Genomic DNA, 18,440 nt, shown 5'->3' on the forward strand with positions numbered 1-18,440 from the left:
ATGATTTAATCAAGAACACATGCCTCATAAATATCATCTGTCATGTTCCATTAGTTTCATGTGGAAAAGTACAAGTCAATAAACAAAGGTTGTGCCATAAATCTGCCTTGAACACATTATACCTCAAATAAGAAAATAAAAACATGTGTGTCCTTTGACCTGGATATTCTTAAAATGGAACTTCAGGTATTGTCTTATGCCTTTAAAAATGTCTAAAGCATTCACAATTAATTGCATACCTAAGCAATTTCAATTTACATAATGTTGATCTGGAGACGGTGATTAAATAAGCACTATGCCTTTAAGGCACCTGTTAAATAACATCACTGCCTCTGGGTTAAAACTGATATCCCGCACTGCACAATAAAAACCAGGCCCCTCCACCATGCAACTGTGCAATAAAACCCTCTCGTAACTCAGAGCAGCCATTGGCTTCAGTTATTAATAGAGAGAGAGGGAAAGAAAGGAAAAGAAAAGGAGGAGAGAGAAAAGTAAAAAAGCAGCACCTTCTCCTGTGCACTGCATGGAAATGTGGCTGCTGTAAGCACCAGCAAGGCCAAAGGATTCCTGGGAGCTCTCCCCGGCCCCTCCACTCCAGCGCTGGTGGGCACCAGATTGTCACCACTCCTCCAACTCTCCAAGCACACAAATAACGTGAGGTACAAAGTTTTGGTACTTACAGTAATGGTCAAATTTGATGCTTGGGTCATCTGGGAATTTTTACTTAAGGAAATTCCCAGCCTTTCCAGGGTTGCAGGCATCAGTCAGTGCTTTTAATTTCTCCTGCTCTTTAAGGCACACAGCAGCTTGTGGCTTTTGGTGTTTTCCACTACTGATCTCAGTTTGTTACAGGCTTTGTGGGTGGCATGGGACAGATGCTCCCTGCACTGAGCACCAACTGCCTGCAACAGCCACAAATTGGGTTTGATCCTCTGCAGGGGTCAAATGCTCCTTCCCAGTCTCTTGCTTCTAGCACCCAGTGGGCTTTGCCTTGGACACCCTCCCTGCCTGGCCCTCTGTGCTACAGCAGCACAAACAAGGGCCAGAGACTTCACTGGGGTCCCCTATCCATGCCCCAGCACCTTTCTCTGCAGCTCCCACTGAGTCCTAGGGGACTCGCTCAAATGTAGCTCTGCCAGAAGCAATCATCTTTTCCTGAGGTCCCACTGACTTCTGTAGGATATGGAGTATGGTGGACAGCTCTGATCCTGTCTAAAACCAGGGAAATTGGACTGACAACAGCTCTAGAGGCCTTGGGATAGGAAGTCAAATGCTTTCCTCTCATGCCCTCTGAAATCTGAGAACCAAGTTCACAACTCAAGAGTTCAATTTTGAAGCTTTACAAAGAAAATAAAGAATATCTAGGTCTTTTTCCTTAATGACTACTTTGATCACCCACACATTTACATCCTGCAAGTCCCATTTACCTCTTTGTGCAGATGGGCCTATACTCATGTCCAAAGCAGTTGTGAATCCGTGAATGTAAGGAAGAGGCTGATAATGGGGATTCCAGGAACTTCCTGGCTCTCCCATCACTCAGTTGGCCATACTACCAGAACTGTGGGCCCATACTGAAACTCCCAATTGCACAGTACCACAAGAGTGAGTGAGACAGCACCCAGAGGAGGGATCACCATCCCAGCACCCTGGTGCAGTGCAGCCCTTCAAAAGTCAGGGTTTAGAGAACCAGCCCAAATGGCTGGGCAGTGACTCAGCCCTCGGCAGTGTTTCACAGGGCACTCTGGGAGTACACAAAGTATTTTAAGTGAGAGGACACTTCATGTTCTCAGTGCCAGACACAGAACCAGTGTATGGTAGGCAGTTCCCAAGTGCTTACTCTCAGGCTACATCTAACCTGGCTGAACACCAAGGCCCTTTGCTGGCAAAGGAACAAGTCTCTTCCAAAAACCTACTCTAATTACAGCTGCTCTCAGGGCCCTTATAAACATCAAGTCCCACTTCCCAGCTCTTGTGTTTCCTTTTTCTTCAGTAACAGGATTTTTAAAAGAAAGGCAGTTTTCTGGGTCAGAAGACTCTAGGAGTCTACACATTAGAACAGTTGGATAGGAAAGTCATAATACTCGTAATTCCCTGAGATCTTTTATCTTGCACGTCTCAGACAGACTCCAATGGTATCACCTGGCAAGGAGCCAAAAGAGGTCTGCTACTAAACCAGCATGATAAGATCAGTGCTGAGTGGAGGAAATGCCAACAAAAATCTCCCACTTTTCCCTGGATTTTCACTCAAACAAATGAGTATGTCACTCTAGTTCCCCACTCAACAAAGTCGCAGTGCCTGAAGGTTGGCCCCATCCTCCCTCAGCAATAATTAATAAAAGTGCAGTGTATTTTCTCTGACTCACTCTCCCACCCCACTGCTTGCCTAGTAGGCCTCAACTCCTTGGTGGAACAATAGATTATCACATGGCACAGCTTTCTAGGCAGCTGTCTGCATCATGTGCTGGAACTCACAACAGGAAGAATTCAAAATTAAAACTATAGCACCACTCACAGAAGATGCCTTAAAAGGAGACCCACAGAAAGCAAGAACTGTGTAACATTCAATGCCAGAAGACCAAGCACCAGATCCAGAGAACTGTTTAGGCACTGAATTTCCATAGATGTCAATGGCAGTTAGGTACTTGAATACCTCTCAGCATCATGCCTTTAGTAAAGCAAACTGTAAGGCTTGATTTTCCAATAGTTCTACAATTCCTACAAATTCTTCTTCACCTCCTTTGAGGGGCAAGTCCTTCAAAGGAGTGTCTAGGAGAGTCATCACACGTTTGTCTTTCCTGAAAGTGACTACCCAGTTCTCAAAGGAAACAGGCTGGACCTGAAAAATTCATGAAAATAAAAAATGAAACACCACATTTTATGACATTGTTCAGGTGTTTGGCTTCCTAGGAGCCATTTAATCCCATGAATTTCTGAATCTGGATCCTGTCTCTACTTACAGCTTATAGAGTGGTAAGGAAGCATCTGACAGGTATTGCATTGTAGAATACCTGAGAGACATTAGCTGTTCCTTAAAACTAATAGATTGTTTTCAATTAACACAGGCACCATTTAATTTCACTGCTTCTTAAAACAACATAAAACAAAAACCCCAAGCAAATCCAAAAAAGCTACCACATTAACCAAAAAACTGACAGGGTTCTGCAACTGGAAATCTATAAAGAAACTGAACTTAGCACCAAAAGGCGATCACTTGCCTCATTCAGAAATATAAATCAAAGATACCACCCAAAGGAAAGGGGAAGGAAAAAAAGGCCCTTGTGATGACAGTTCAGATTGAAATTAATTTGCCCACTTGCAGAAATTCAGAAAGTGTTTGCTATTGATTTTTCATCTCCACCACATGGCAGCTGCTTTCTCCCAGGGCACACACTCACACTGTTGTGGGCTGTAGGAGCAAGACAGCCAACACTGGGAATAGACATGTCCTGTGGTGGCACAGCAAGGAACAGGCACAGCGGCCACTCCATGGGGTGCGCAGAGCCCTAGGTACACAGACAGACAGACTTGTGTCTGGCCCAGGGACTGACAGAGGGGAAGGTGTCACAAATATAAATCTCAGGCCAGGGAGCCAAAGAACTCAGCTGAATTTTAGTCACATGGGTATCTCTCAGTTTCCCTTGGCTGCCTCGATCGACTGTAGCCCAAAGTTGTAAAACCTGCCCACAGCTGCTCTGCTCACCCCCAACCTGATGTTTCACACTGTGACTTTATGCAGGCTTGTTTGGATCTAACAAGGTCCTTATTTTTCTACAATGCAGGAAATAAGGAAACCAGCCATCAATTATTAGAAGCGCAGCAGATCTGAGCTGTGTGGCTGTGAAACAGATTTTTCTTTAATGAAACTGAGCTGGCATTTGCCAGAAATAACAAGTGCCCAAGACCAAAATGTAAATCAAAACTAAAGGAGAGTTTTCAAAACTTTGAATCATTGGTAGCAACAGACAAGCTCAGAAGGAGGTTGGTATGATTTTGGAATGTCTTAAAAATGTGTGACTAATATGACTTCTAAAGACATTATTTGTGAGTTAGTATTTCAGTCTCCCCACAGAAAGAAAACATCACAACCAGAGAGGGCCAAAATGTTTGCTGTAATAACTGTGTTAGTATGTCACTATTGCTGGGCTAGGAAGGAGGCTGAACCTTTCATTTCAGAAAACAAAGAAAGGCAAGGCATTAATGTTGAAAATCGTCAGTGCCTAGCAAGATACTATCACAACCATCATCCTTTCCCCACGTGTCCAGGTTTTAAACTCAGCACTTGGTTTTAGTTGGTCTCAGCCCAGGCCTTTGCAGACAGCAGGCTCCATCACACATCTCTGAACAGACTTGTCTAGTCCAGGAGGAGTGGTGCTGTTTGTTGAAGGGAGAGACATAACAAGAGAAAAGAAAGGGTGGAATTGGAAGAAACATTAGTTGCTAGTGATTCCCTTGCCATAACTACTGTCCAAACTGTGTGGCTGTGGTTGTGGCAATGCTCCTCCTTCCCTGTCTGTCCCCCACTCTTTGAGGGCACAACTTTGACCTCATAAGGATGCCCGGCCCATAGACTGCAATGCAGAAGGCATTGAAGGAACTGCAGCACCAGGTCTGGAAGAAGGAGATGGCCTGGAATTCAGTCTTTTACAGATTGCAGGTGGAAGCCCTTGGCATGGTCCAGCTTGTCCATCTAGTGATTCTGCCACTGAATGCAATTGTCTGTGGTGGATATTAGTAATTTCTTCCATAGGAACATTCAGTCGCTCCCAATACCAGAAGGTTTATCCTTGACTGAACTGTGCCAGGTTTGATTACCCTTGCAGTCAAAAACCCATCTTCCTTCTTGTTTTATCCTTCTCCGTTTCCAGCCATGAGATACCATTCTGCATTCAAAAGAACCCTTAAGTATCACTTATTTTCTCCTCCACTGCACCTCTGGAACAGATCAGATTCCCTGTAATCTTCCATTAGTCCATGGGTACAACACATGGGTCAGCATCTTCCAGTTCTTCTCCAAATCCTGTGATTTTTCAAAGCCATTTAAGAAAGTCTGAGCATTAACCTACCTTCCTGTAACCAGAGTGATAATTTACAGAAGAATTACATCTCTTCCCTAAGGCTGTTAATAATGTATCATATCACCTCACACCCTATTAGAAGTGTTATTTTCTCATACCAGTCGGATGTGACATGCCAATCCTTTTCAGTATCACTGCTTTCCAGAACATACAGCCTCTCAACCTATAAAAACAGTTTATATCCTCCATGCCAAGGTACTGCCTCATATGTATGACACCAGAAAATACCTGTTGTCCAGTTCCTGATGACTGCTCAAGAAATCCATGTCAAATGCCAGTCACTTCCTGATTTTTATTAAATAAAAATCTTCCCTTAAAGTGAACAAATAAACTTTACTGGTAATAGCATTCTATATTCTGTTAGGATTTCAGGAGAAACTATTTAATAACACTGGGAACAAAACCCAAACTTTCAGAGCTGTATACAAAACACTTGTCACTTTTTCACTGCACAAAATATTTATATCTGGTGTGCATCTCAATTTCTATAGAAGTCAATTTCTATTCCTTTCAAAAGGCAACAATATTGTTTTCTATACCACTATTTTTCTGCCATCAGCATTGAACCTGACAATTCAAAATGCATCCCAGAAGTCTTATCTACCAACACATTTACCTCTGCCAGCCTCACTCTCATATAAAACAAGAACTAATTTGATGAACTTTTAAAAAGAACAGCTTCCTTCAGCTGCTCCGTTAATGCCAATTTCTGCCAAGTCCATCCCCAGATATAAACAGTCTAAACTGCACCTGGACCAAAAGGATGCAGATACAACTAACAACTGAAGGTCAACAGTGCTGCAGGCCTTCAGTTAATTTTTGTATTTGGAAAACAGGATGTACTGCAAATGAATAATAATTCAATGTGAGCCTAATTCAGTATCAATAAGGCTATTTCCTTCTTCAGAACAATGGCTGGCATTTTCTATCCCCAACAGACAATCATTTGTTAGCAATGGCATGTCCCCAGAATGCCACAGAACATTTCACAACTGCTTTGCACATAAAATCAATCATTTTCCATGCCCAGTTGTCCCACCACTGGCTCTTCCAACTGGTGTTCTTCGAGCCTTCACTCAGCCTGGCTTTTATTGTATGCCTTCTCAGTGTTTTCTTGACCAACAAATGAGTGGCCAGAAACACCAATGTTAGACAAGGAGGGATATGAACTTTGTTCAGCAAGTCAAAGAGGATAGAAGCCTGGACTATTACAGCTTGAGAGACTTCTTCTAACTCTCTGGTGCCTAAGTGGAGTGTGGGAATTAAAAATGTCACAGGAAAGACAGCCCAGCCCAAAGAATTGCATTCCACAGTAGGATTTCCATCCAGCCTCTTTAAAAACTCCAGTAATAAACAACTTATGCCATCCTTGGGCACCATATGTCAGAAAATTAATATAGTCCTAGAAGGTATCTTTCCTAGTGTCAAGCCCACATAATCCCTGTGGAAGAATAAACCAACCTAGAAGACACAGAAGGTGTTGCAGATCAGGTTCATTTTACAAAATATTTAGTTACCAACAGAGAAAACCTACAGCCACGCTCAACTCAGAAAGGATGCAACAGGACATTTCCTTCTGGAGCAGCAGAACAAGACTAGTGCCTCTGACAGATGCGTGGGCACCATACACATGAACTGTAACTCTGATTCACAAATCACTCTGTGTAGAAGCTCCTTCCCATATATAACATATTCTGAATCAGGGCTGTTCATTAAACTAGCAAATGTTGCAGTCAGCAGCTTTCACACCGGAACCTGTATTCAATCTCCCAGATTGTTTTCTCTAGTGGTAGCGAGTGTCATAATTCATTTTTATCTAAATGCTAGCTGGCTATGAGGCTATTTTTCACCAAGTTTTCTCTCAAGTCTTATTATCCAGGATCCAAAACTACCTCCCTGTCTCTTCAGAGTGATTGCTTGCTGCCGAAACATCTACCCCATGCATAAAACTTCTTTATCACCTCTGATATTTACTGTTCTTAATTTTCAAGTCTTCCAGCAACTTCTCCAGCAGCTAATAAAAGATCTTTTGTTGGCATTAACACTAGCCCTTAACAAGGAAAGTTCCCCAAGCAGGTTAGTCTCATTTTGAGAAACTCAACCTGGGTACCGCTGAGTCTGCAACACACCAGCATTTTCACTCTAATTTGTCCAATAAGCTGCACTTTTAGCCCAATGCTATCATACATTTCAGCTCAAAACACTGCTGATGATTAATTATCCCAGTGGTTTGCTCTCACCTTCTAGGTTTTGGTCCCTTTATATTAGCTTTCTATGACTAATCTTGCAGAACATATCTACTTGTAAAAGTATCTATGGTACTGGCAAACATAAAAACAACAGGTATAAAATGCATTTTGACAAAGCAGTTTGAGTACTTATGCCAGCAATCTCTGCCTGATAGCTTCTGACAGGATGCAGTATAAGAGCAAGGAGATCTCATATGAATAATGATTCCAATAAAAGCCAGCCAAATCACCCTGACAGGTTTCGAGTATTTACACTTTCAGCAGACCAAAAGCTATTTGCACCAGTTGCCATGCTTCCACTCATTTAGCCCACCATTCAAGTAAGTTACAACCCTTTATATATACATTTAAAAATAAATTAACAGCACAGTGGCTCAGTAAGGAGGCCAAGAGAGTAGAAAGGAAAGGTCACTAAGACTCAAGAGCAGGGAAAGAGCAATTGGGCTCTAGGAGTAAATATCCCCTTAAATTTCCTGCATATCCATCCAAATCAGGGAGATGCTGAAATGCATGGGGATCTTGGTTCTGCAAGGAGAACCATCCACACATTGTAGCTTATCCCCACAAAACTATGACAAGTCAGCAAACCTTGAATAACTCAAGAACTCAAAGAAAAGGAATAAAAGCCGATTTATGGTAAGTAGGCAGGAGGAAATATAAGAAGCAAACTGTTAAGATTAAAAGCATGAGATGTCTTTTTCTTTTGCCAAGTGAACTGAGTCCATACTTGGAGGACAATTTTTTATGCATAAGCCCTCCAGAGCTCAAGTCTGCCTCCTTTTTATCCACTCTTAGATTAAAAATGGCATCACTTCAGATTTGCACCAGAGTTAGGGACAATGGGATCAGGCCAGTTCAGTTTCAGCTGAACATAAACCAGCTCTGACAACTGCAAGGAAACTGAACATTACAACAATCAGATATCCAGAAAGAAGGAATTTAGTGTTGCTTTTTCTTGTTCAAGTCCTGGAGACAGTCTCAGCTGCATGCAAAATCTGTTCTGCCAGAGTGATGAGGATCTTGGGAACCTTGTAGTAGCCACCTGCACCTCAAAAGCCCAGGGACACACAGTCCACCGGGTGATTTCTGCCTCAAGAACAACGCACCCTAAGAGACTTTGCCATCTGCTGGGAGGCAAGAGCAACCCAGAAAACTGGGGAGTGGGGGGCAGAAATTTTTCTCCCAGCAAATACTTTATTCTCGGCTGTGCCCAACACAGCTCCCTTAATGTATTCTCCTTTCCCTCACCTCAGCACATCAAGCACTAAAATAAATGGGAGATTTTGTTCCTCTGCAACAATTCTGCAACTGGCAGCACAATCCAGCACAATCCAGATGCCAAGAAGCAACAAGTCCAACTAAAATGCTGCTTTAAAAACTTTATTCTCCCCAAGATAACAAAGATGGATTTTGCACTTTTCACCACTCATGCTCAGAGACTCACCAACAAGGGCAAACACCAGGACCTTCACGTAGCCAGGAGAGAAACCCAGTCCATGCACACGCTGCGCAGAGGCGCTGCAGCCACACTCCAGTAAGTGCCACCCGGGGCTGATACAGCCACAAGCTGCAATGCCACGTCCTGCCCCACCACCAGATCAGACCTCAAACAGAGCACAGCCACATCATCCCAACTCTGCACCTGAACTAACAAACTCTGTCTCTAAGCACAGAAAATTAAGCTGGCCCAGAGAGTTTACCCAAACAACTGCCCTGTTTCTGGTTCCTAAACTGGCTTGTCCTTCTCTACACCATACTCTGCTATGCTCTCACTGTAGAAATATCATGAGCAGCACACAGCATTGCCTCAAAACGATAGAAACAGCCCAGCCTAGAACAGAGTTCAAGCACCCTTGTTCTGTTCATCCAAAATATTTACATACTCAGCCATGTTGGCTGCTGGCACAATCCTTCACCATTTTTGCCTGTTTCACATCCAATGGCTGATCACACCAGCTTTACACCCATACATGATCTTGAACACAAGAAAAATTGAAGGTGAACGTGCTGTGCTAACCGACCTTGGCACCTGAGCTACTGGGCTACAAGTGCTTGCTTTTCTCCAGGAGAGAATGTAACACTTGGATCTTCTGTGTCTCAAAGGAATATGGAAGAGTTTTCAAAAATACTCAATACTGGCCTCCTCCTGAAATCAACTCCCTGCAATTTCAGCAGGAGCAGCAGGGCAAAGCAAGAGTTATGAAATCTTATGTTAAATCCTTTCTGGGATTTTCCCAGAAAGTACTGGGTAATAAACCAGAAATTTCCTCTTTTATCTGTTCTCATTTTAACTCTCTCTTCTCTGTCCAGCACAGATGGGGGTTGGGAGGTAGGCAGGACTTACATAAGGAACACTAAGTGCTGACGTAGAGTGAAGTGAGTCCTTCTGAAGTTCCTGTCCTACTTAGTCTTCTCTCTTCAGTCACTACAGAGATGTTCCATCCAAGAGCACAACTCGCAGTCATTGTGACTGAGCACTCCCTCTCTGTGAAGGATTCAGGTTAAATCAAAGCCAGCTGCTTTAGAGAGGGCCAGGCGGCTAAGAAGAAGTTAAACAAAATAATAATAAAAATTGCAATCTAGAACCTACATAGATAGGAAATCTGCTCTTGTGGTTCAAATAAATAACTCTAAGGTATTTAAGCCTCATGCACAGAAAACAATTTTGTAACTTTTTAAGTCATCCTCTTGCATTGTTGTTCTGCCCTAATAACTCTGAAATGTGCTACTCATCTCTCCCAGTTAAATATCCTGTTTCACAAGCCCACTCCTAGATATCTGAAACTGCACAGCATTTCTATCTAGCTTTAGGCATCTAGCATTCCAAAGAATTAATATTTAAACTTATTATAAAGGAATGGGGATTGCGTTAAGCATGTAGTATTTAGCAAAACACTCATACCAATAAACTGCTGTGTTGCTTTTCTGAAGCACATTTATCATCCCTAAAACTTAAAAGAAAGATTATGCTCCAAAACTGTCACATGTATCTATTTTCCTTTTAATACAACCAAGACTTAGATAGGATTAGAGAGTGGAAGCAATCAAATTTCAATTTTAACAATACACTTAAAATTTTATTATCTTTGTTTGCCTAGGGGATTCTTGACTTCAGTATTTAAGTGACTTAACCATAGCAAATTGTGAAAAAGCATTGAATCACAGCACTTATTTTGAATAAGCCTAGACCTTCTACCCCTTCTAGGGAAGAACCTCATGTTAACATTGTTATACATATTACTGCTCTTACATCTCTTGATTATATATAAATGAGTAAAGAAACTCTAACCTGTTGCAAGACATCATTAATTGGTATTTTTCCTCTTATATTAGCCTTTGATTTACACCTCACATACGTTCTCCCAAGCCAGCACATGTAATTTATTTACAGCACTGGAAGGCAGGCAAAATACATCATCTACTGTTATACAACCTTCTACAAGGTATTAAAATACCAGGCCCCTGGAGACACACTTCATATAGTTCAGCAAGTTCCAAAATAAACCAAACCACCAACCCCCTAAGCACTTAAAACAACAATGGACATCTGTATTAAAAAGTTAGTTTTTTACTGTATTTGATGATGTCGCCTTAGTGTCATTTTTCCCTCTGGCTAATACGCAAACAACACGTAAGAACGAATTTGCTTTCTCCTCATTGTAAAACATTTAACAACTCTACAGCTCTCACAAAGCCCTCTTATCACACATGTAAATACCAGAATTAAGTGTAGTTTATGATGTTTTGCATTCATTTTAACCCTTAGAATAAATTTGGTGCTGTAAATTCAATCGCAGTGCTCCTTATCAATCCATTCAGTAAGATAATCACATATACATTCAAACATAATGATGGAGAAGTCAAACACAATTATTAGAGTTAAAGCAAAACAGTTGCTTTAAATAAAAAGATCTTAAGCACTTTGAGTTGACTCAACCTTGTAAAGCTCAAAACCTTAAAATAATGTAAAATACAGAATTTGGATCGATTTCCTACTGCCGCTCTGGAAACGTCTCATCTGTTTTACAAGCAGTCCTCTGTCTACAAATAATTATTAACAATCATTTCATATAGTCAAGCTAATGACTGTAGTAATAAAAAAAAAGAACCCCTTGTTCCAGGTAACCAGTGAAGCACAGATTCTCAGAACAGAAAGTTCAGGCTCCAACCAAGATTTCACATACAGGTTGCCAGAAATGTAATAGGAGGGGAAGGAAAAAGGGGAACTCTTTGCCTCCATTCTTCAAAGCCCGTGCAGAAAGGTAGTGCCGCGCTGGTGTGCACCGATGGTTATCTGAATGGAGGGACCGGCCCTTGCCTTTCTTTACACGCCCCATTTACAGGCAATAAAACGGCCGGAGTGGTTTTAACTGGTCGTTCTATGTCGCTGTAACGCTCCCTGCTCCCGGCAGAAGATAACAGCTGTGCCATATTCCCAAACACATACTTTTGCTATTGTTTGCACATTTGTGGGGCAAGATTATGCTGTACCACAGCCAGTGAGCGCTGCCCCTGCTTTGGAACCCTGTATTCGGAGTTACTGCAATGTGCTGGGAAACAACGTTGGGTGGCTAAGGAAAAAAAGAGCAAACAAACCCAGTCAATTAAAAGCCGTTTCAGGCACTGTGAAATGATTACTAGATTGCACGCCTGGTTCAAGCTTGTTGACATACAATGATAGAAATCTGGAGTGCAAAATGGAGTGGTTTACATCTATTTTCCCTCTCCAATTACCCTGCCATCAACATCTTCAACAGTTCTAAAATCACTAAACAGAAGAATTGCTAAAATAATGGTAATTACGGTACTGAGCATGGAAATTATATTCACAGTACTACAGATTTCTCTTATAATCCATACCTTATTCCACTTCCTAGCTTACAGATGGATTTAATAGAAACTTGTTATTTGTTCTACAAGCTTTTCCCTGTACACAGGAAAAAGAACTTCTGTAATATTAGGATTGAAATACTGACCCAGCTAAAGTTAGTGGCAAGACTCCTACTGATATTAATAATTTAGGGTAAAATTTTGTCCTTCTTATTCAACAAAAAACCAAACCACTTTACTGCAATGAAGCAGTACAGTCTCCTAGAAGACATTCACTTTAAATTTAGCAGTTTCCCTAAAAAGAATCTTGTAGCCCTCCCAGAATATAATCTCAAATATACTAAAGACACTCAGCATACACTTAACAGTTTATGTGTATACAGGGTTGAACTCTTAAGATACAAATAACGTATTCAGTTATATCTAAATGATAATTTAGAATGGTCTATGTCCAGAAATTTGTAGTTGATGAGACTGCTCACAGGAACGGTAATGTACATACTTAACCACTTGCAAGATGTAGACTTTAATTTTTTTCTTACTATAAAAGAAAAAAGGATATTTTTCTTCTCACTCCACTTAGCCCAGTATATAATAACCTCCATTACTGCAACATTTTAAAGACAGAACAAGTGATTTCTTATTTTTAACTTCTATTCCTTCAAACAAAACTCAAATAAAATAAAAATTTGTCTTCCAATTACTAGACTTATTTCCTTGTTGAGAGTAATATGACATCTATTATTCCATAAAATTCTAAAAAATATTAAAATAGATACAACATTTATTCTCTTCAGCTTTTCCAGTAGCTGTAGTTTTTGTCATGAAGCAGAAAAGAGTTTTTTTGCTTTTACAAGTACTGAATGCCTTTATATGACTGGCTGGTCATTAGATTTCCTGGTTTGTATTTGCTAAATATTCTCCACTAACGATTTTTAAATTACAATGGATTTAATGATTAGATACAATTAAACCTCTTTTAAATTAAATCCATGAAAGTCCCATCTTCAAGTCAGTGACTGATTTTGCAACACAAATCATTAGAAGAACTTCCTTCAGCAGCAAGTAACTGAAAGTTATTTGCCTATTCAAGACAAGTAAGCATTATAGGCAGTTTAAGGGAGGAGAGGACAGTCACAATTTATTCCAAATGAATTTATGAACACATTCTCCAATTTGCAGTTTCGTCTCCTTTCTCCCCTTACAAAACAAAATTAGCCAAAAAAAAAAAAAAAAAAAAGACCATGAAATAAAAATATAGCTCTGGAACTACACATTCTGTTCAGACCAACCTTTCAAGTCCTTTTTGTAGCAGAATTCAAATGCAGCAAGGGAACTAGAGTAAAAATAAGAAATAATTATTACCGCAGTTCTACATAAAACAGTTTTAGAGACCACTGTATCAGTGAACCTGTCGCTGTCTCCTTATCAGCTCATAACATATTTATCAGCTCTAGGCAGTCACACTTGCTCCAGTGGGATAATTCAGGTGAACACAGAAAACTAATGTAAGAAAGAAAATGGCAACATCAGGCCCAAGACCAGTCAATTCACTTAATAAATCATAAACCCAAAGTATATGCTTTTGCTTAAGATCCCAACAGTATAAGCTGTTATTTTCACAAGGACAGTCCTGACAACCAAGGAAACAGTCACAGGGGGATTAAATGGCAAGATTTACCCCTCCTTCTCAACAGTAGAAGGAAATTAATACATTTCAATACATTGGTTGTGTGTTTGCTGAAAGCAGCTACAGTTAACAACAAACAAAAAAAAATCCAAGCCGTTTTCTCCTTGTCTGAATAAAACATACTCTCAACAAGGAAACATCCAACTACTGCAACTCGACCAGCTTATTGTTTTGCCCACTGTAAGTTAATATCTGAAGTGGTTGCTGCAAAGGTCCGGGCCATTTGGATGATTTCCCAGTGGCACAGTTAACAGGATAAATCTTGTCATTTCTACTGAGTCATGAATTAGGTACACTGGACAAAACTGGAAAAGAATGAAAAGGAGAAGTGTTTCCTGGTAACAACCATAATCAGTGTCATTTAGAAACTGAGATATTTGGCATCTTTATAGATTACTCTTTTGTCACCACTAAAGCCTCCCCAAAAGCTTCTTCCCTGTAGACAGTAAGTATTTTGCCGTGTTACTTTCAAAACTGTAAATACCATAGCATGAAATTCAACAATGTGGAACCAAACCCACAGAACCCCAGGAAAACACTGTAAAATGGACTTCATACCTTATGGTACAGTTATTCTATGTCAAATGCCTCTAAAAAGCAATGTCTGTATGCAAATATTCTGCTTTGTTACACACAGGGAAATCAATGACCAAGAAAAGCATGGTGCCTATCACAGCCAGCCACATCAGAAGGGGTTGGCTGGGTGAAAACTGGGCATTGATTTTAAACAGCTCCCAAACAGAACAAAATATGAAGCACAATTCCAAAATAGTGGTATTTTCAGCAAACAACCAACAGCTCCATCCTGAAAAGTTTAGACCCAAATGATCTGATTCCCAGACATAATCCTCACCACAACCCCTCAAGTTTTTGTTTGGCTCTTCAGAAAGTCCAAAAGACTTGTTCAGGCACGGAAGCATTTTGCAGGATCATAACTTAAACACTGTGAAGCAGCAGAGTAACACCACAGAGATATTGCAACAGCAGGATACTTCTTCCCCATTGTGATTACTTCAAAGCTGCCCTTTTTATTAGTAGAGCAGTGTATCATTTTGATTCATTCTCTTTGGAAAAAAAAAATTAAAAGTAAGACTTGTTTAGGAAAAAAAGACCTTACAGGCATCTATAAAAATCAGTTTTGCTCTTGTTAGAGAACATCTTTTACACTCCCTCCTTGCAGCTTTCAACTGTGGATAAACCAAAACCAGGAGGCACATTCTGTAATCTAACCCAGACTGCAGAGGGAATTACTGGGTACATGGCACTCTGGGGCTGGAGAACAGGAGACGCATGGCACGATGGTCTGAAATCAAGCTGTCATCAGTTTCCTTCCCAAAACCTTTCACTGGGTAAATCTGAGCACATTTCCCGTGCTTCCACATCTTAGCTTTATCTTGGTATATCACATCCACATGCAGCTATCCCACTCCTTTATCTTCCTGAGAGAACCAGGGTTGGCAGGAGATGGTTTGCACTGCTCCTTGAAAGAGCAGCAGCTCTCCTGTCTGCAGCACAGCCTGCTTTAGATACACTCTGATTTGTGAGCTGGAGCACAGTGAGCACTCCAAAATGCCCCAGTGGGCATTAAAGCACTTGCTGACACTGTCCAGGTCAGAAGGAGCAGCACATCCCACACATTTTAAATCAGACTCAGAATTTTACTTTAACTTTTATTTTCCCTAACTCCTCCTGAAAATGTCTTCTTGAGGGGGAAAAAAACACAAAACCAAACCAAACAAAAACCCCAACAAACAAACAAACAGGAAGCCACCCAAAAAACTCAGTGTCGCCATCTTTGGAAAAATCCAACATTATCCATCAAATCCTCCTGCTCAGTTAAATGAGTCCTATCCTGCCCATGGACACCTCCTACTTACTCCCATGACTCAAGTCACCCATACACTGAAGCAACCACAAGGTAACATCCTGGACAGAAAACATACTAAACAAAAACAGCAACAAAATGTAAAACACTTTTTTTTTTTTTTTCCCAGTGGTGCAAATGGGAAATTGATCAGTCAGGAAGGATGAATTAGGAACCTTCTCCCATGCCCACCTACATCTACTGTAGAAGTCCCAGATGAATGCAAAGTTAAATTCTTCCTCTTTCCCTCCCTACACTCCTGCCCAGCAAGACGGATTATGCATTAAAAGAGGACTAAACAGCTCAAAGGAAAAAAATATTTTAAAAGTATTTCAACAGTCTGCCTGGACAGGGCAATGCAGGGGCAGGATTTTAAGCTAATATGAACCCTGTCAAGTGGCACTAACCTCACCCGTGGGACCACAAGGGACTAGAACACGCATCCACAGTCCCTTCCACAGGCAGCAGTTGCAGCAGCACAACGGTACAAGAGATGTAGCTCTCCCTTTATACTACATGAATCCTCCTTCTCCCCCCTCCAAACAGGAGTCTGTGTAACAGACCTTCATTTCATTCCTGCCAAACATTAACAACCTCTTTTTTTTTTAATCAGGAGAGAAGAATTGCAGCATTAACAAACAGAAAAATAAAAAAGGTAATTTATAACCTGCTGCTCCACTCTGTCTGTATTCAGTGGTGATGAACAAACACATCCTAGAGGCTGTAGGACAGACCTAGCACAGATCGAGGTGTTCATTAACATAACTTTGTGGCAATGAAAGGTGCCATCACCCTAGGTAACAAGCTCACAAAAGAAAATGTCACTAGTCAAGGGCATGCAGCCTACTTTTAATTTTCAGAAGAATGGACAGAACTGGAAAAAATCCCAGTGAGAACAGTCTTACAGCAACAAGATAACTGCACTTAGATATCTAAAATAGAGAATGGGAATAGACTGATAAAAAGAGAATTATCTTTTAACATTACAGAAAACATTGTCTTAATGTTAATAACATTAGTTGTACATATGTCTCTGCAAGCGACTTTGTAGCATAAAGAAATACTCCAATTCCCTCTGAGCCTATCCAGTGATACCTTACAGGGATTGTTTTAAAACTGAATTTTGATTAACAAATTTCAGCTGAGTTAACCAGTTCTAGCTGAAAAATGTAATTAACAGTTTTTTAGTAGGCAACTCCTAATGCTACTTCAGTGCCACTTCTTTAATGATGGACAGCTGAAAATCAGGCATTTGTTAACTAGCAGAATTTGACCTTTCGGGCACCAGGAGTTCCCAAGTCTGAGGATTCACCGCCTGAATCCAGCATTTGTAACATCTCCTTGAAATACAAACTATAAAATCCAAGCAACCGTGGTGAAACTGCTGAATAAGAACCAGGCATTTATTGTCAGGCACGCTCACAAACAAACATCCCACATGAACTCTCTGGTGCAGGACAGACCAGCCCAGTCTTCAGCACCAACCCCAAAACAACCACCTCTGAGACACGACCACATGAGCAGCACCCACTCAGGGCAACTAAAGAAGATGCTGATCTCAATATTTTTTTAAATTCTATTGAAAGACGCTCAGCTTCACACTGGAAAAGCAGTCTGGTTTATCCTGTACCTCCAAGGTGCTCAGGAAAAGAAGTTTTAAAGCTTGAAGTTAAATAAACAAGTTAAAAAACACACTAAAGGTCAGAAAGGGAGGAGGGAGGGGGAAAAAAAGCTTGTTACGTTTTTATTTGTGTGGTGAATAGGTTTTTGGTGATGGCAGTGTTTAGTTCATGCATTTTCAAACTCACCCTTCACGCTTTGATGTTTCTGCTGCTGGAAATAATCTTTCGAGCCTCTAGCGCATCGCAGCTCCTGCGGCCTGGGCAGAATCGGAATCCTCTCAAATATGCTGGGTCGTTTGGGGATGAAATCTAGCAGAGGTGCTGACATTTCAGGGGGGCTCTGCTGAGGCTCCGTGTGGTCACTGCCGTTGCTGACAGATACTTTAAAGGACATCTGAGGATTCAAGTGAGCTTTACCAGCGCCGGGACGAGTCACCCGCGGCAGATCCTTCTGAGACGCTCCGTGGCATTTGTCGCTCACCTCGATGCGGGCGCTGCCTTTCTGACCCGCGGCGAGCTCACAGTGCATGTCCGCTTGCTGCTGCTGCCAGGGCCCCCGCCGCTCTCCTGCACCGAGCGGCACACGGGCTGTCAGCGCGGGCGGCCGCCGCGGACCCGCCGCCTCAGCCCCCGCCTCAGCCCTCTGCCCTCCGTCCCGCCGCCTCCCGCCTCAGCCCCGCGCCGCCAACGGCCGATAACCGCCGCGCGTGAGGCGGCGCAGCCCGCTGCCCTCAGCCCGCTGCCCTCAGCCCGCTGCCCTCAGCCCGCTGCCCCCGCCCGCTGTCTCACACACACCGGCCGGACGGGGGAAGACCCGGGGCGCTCGGACCCCGGCGGCGGCTCCTCCGTGAGAGACGGGGCGGCCGATGCCGCGCGTCGGCTTCGCTCCCTCTCTAGGCAACACTGCCGGGCTGCTCGTAGCCGCTCCCGGGAAGGCGAGCGCGGCCGGGAGGGGCGGGGAGGGGACCCGGCACACGGGCGGGTTGTTTGGCGGCCGGTGCCTTTCAGCTGAGGCATCCGAACAGCGGCCGCCCCGGCAACCACGGACGCGGTGGCAAAGCGGGTTCGCCACCGCCGGGCTCGCCGCAGCCCCCGAGGGAGAGAGAGAGG

General features: G+C 42.2%; 1 protein-coding gene across 1 annotated transcript in view; it reads right to left on the bottom strand.

Moving 5' to 3' along the window:
* The window catches only part of GLIS1 (GLIS family zinc finger 1), a 180,600-nt gene extending 162,160 nt beyond the window's left edge, over positions 1-18,440 (bottom strand). The window contains 3 exon segments of the mRNA XM_053985344.1: positions 17,517-17,897; positions 18,126-18,158; positions 18,161-18,440. Of these exon segments, the coding sequence (XP_053841319.1) occupies positions 17,517-17,897; positions 18,126-18,158; positions 18,161-18,347 (601 nt within the window). The 5' untranslated portion in view covers positions 18,348-18,440.

Source organism: Vidua macroura, chromosome 9 (assembly GCF_024509145.1).
Source record: "Vidua macroura isolate BioBank_ID:100142 chromosome 9, ASM2450914v1, whole genome shotgun sequence".
NCBI classification, from domain to species: Eukaryota; Metazoa; Chordata; class Aves; order Passeriformes; family Viduidae; genus Vidua; species Vidua macroura.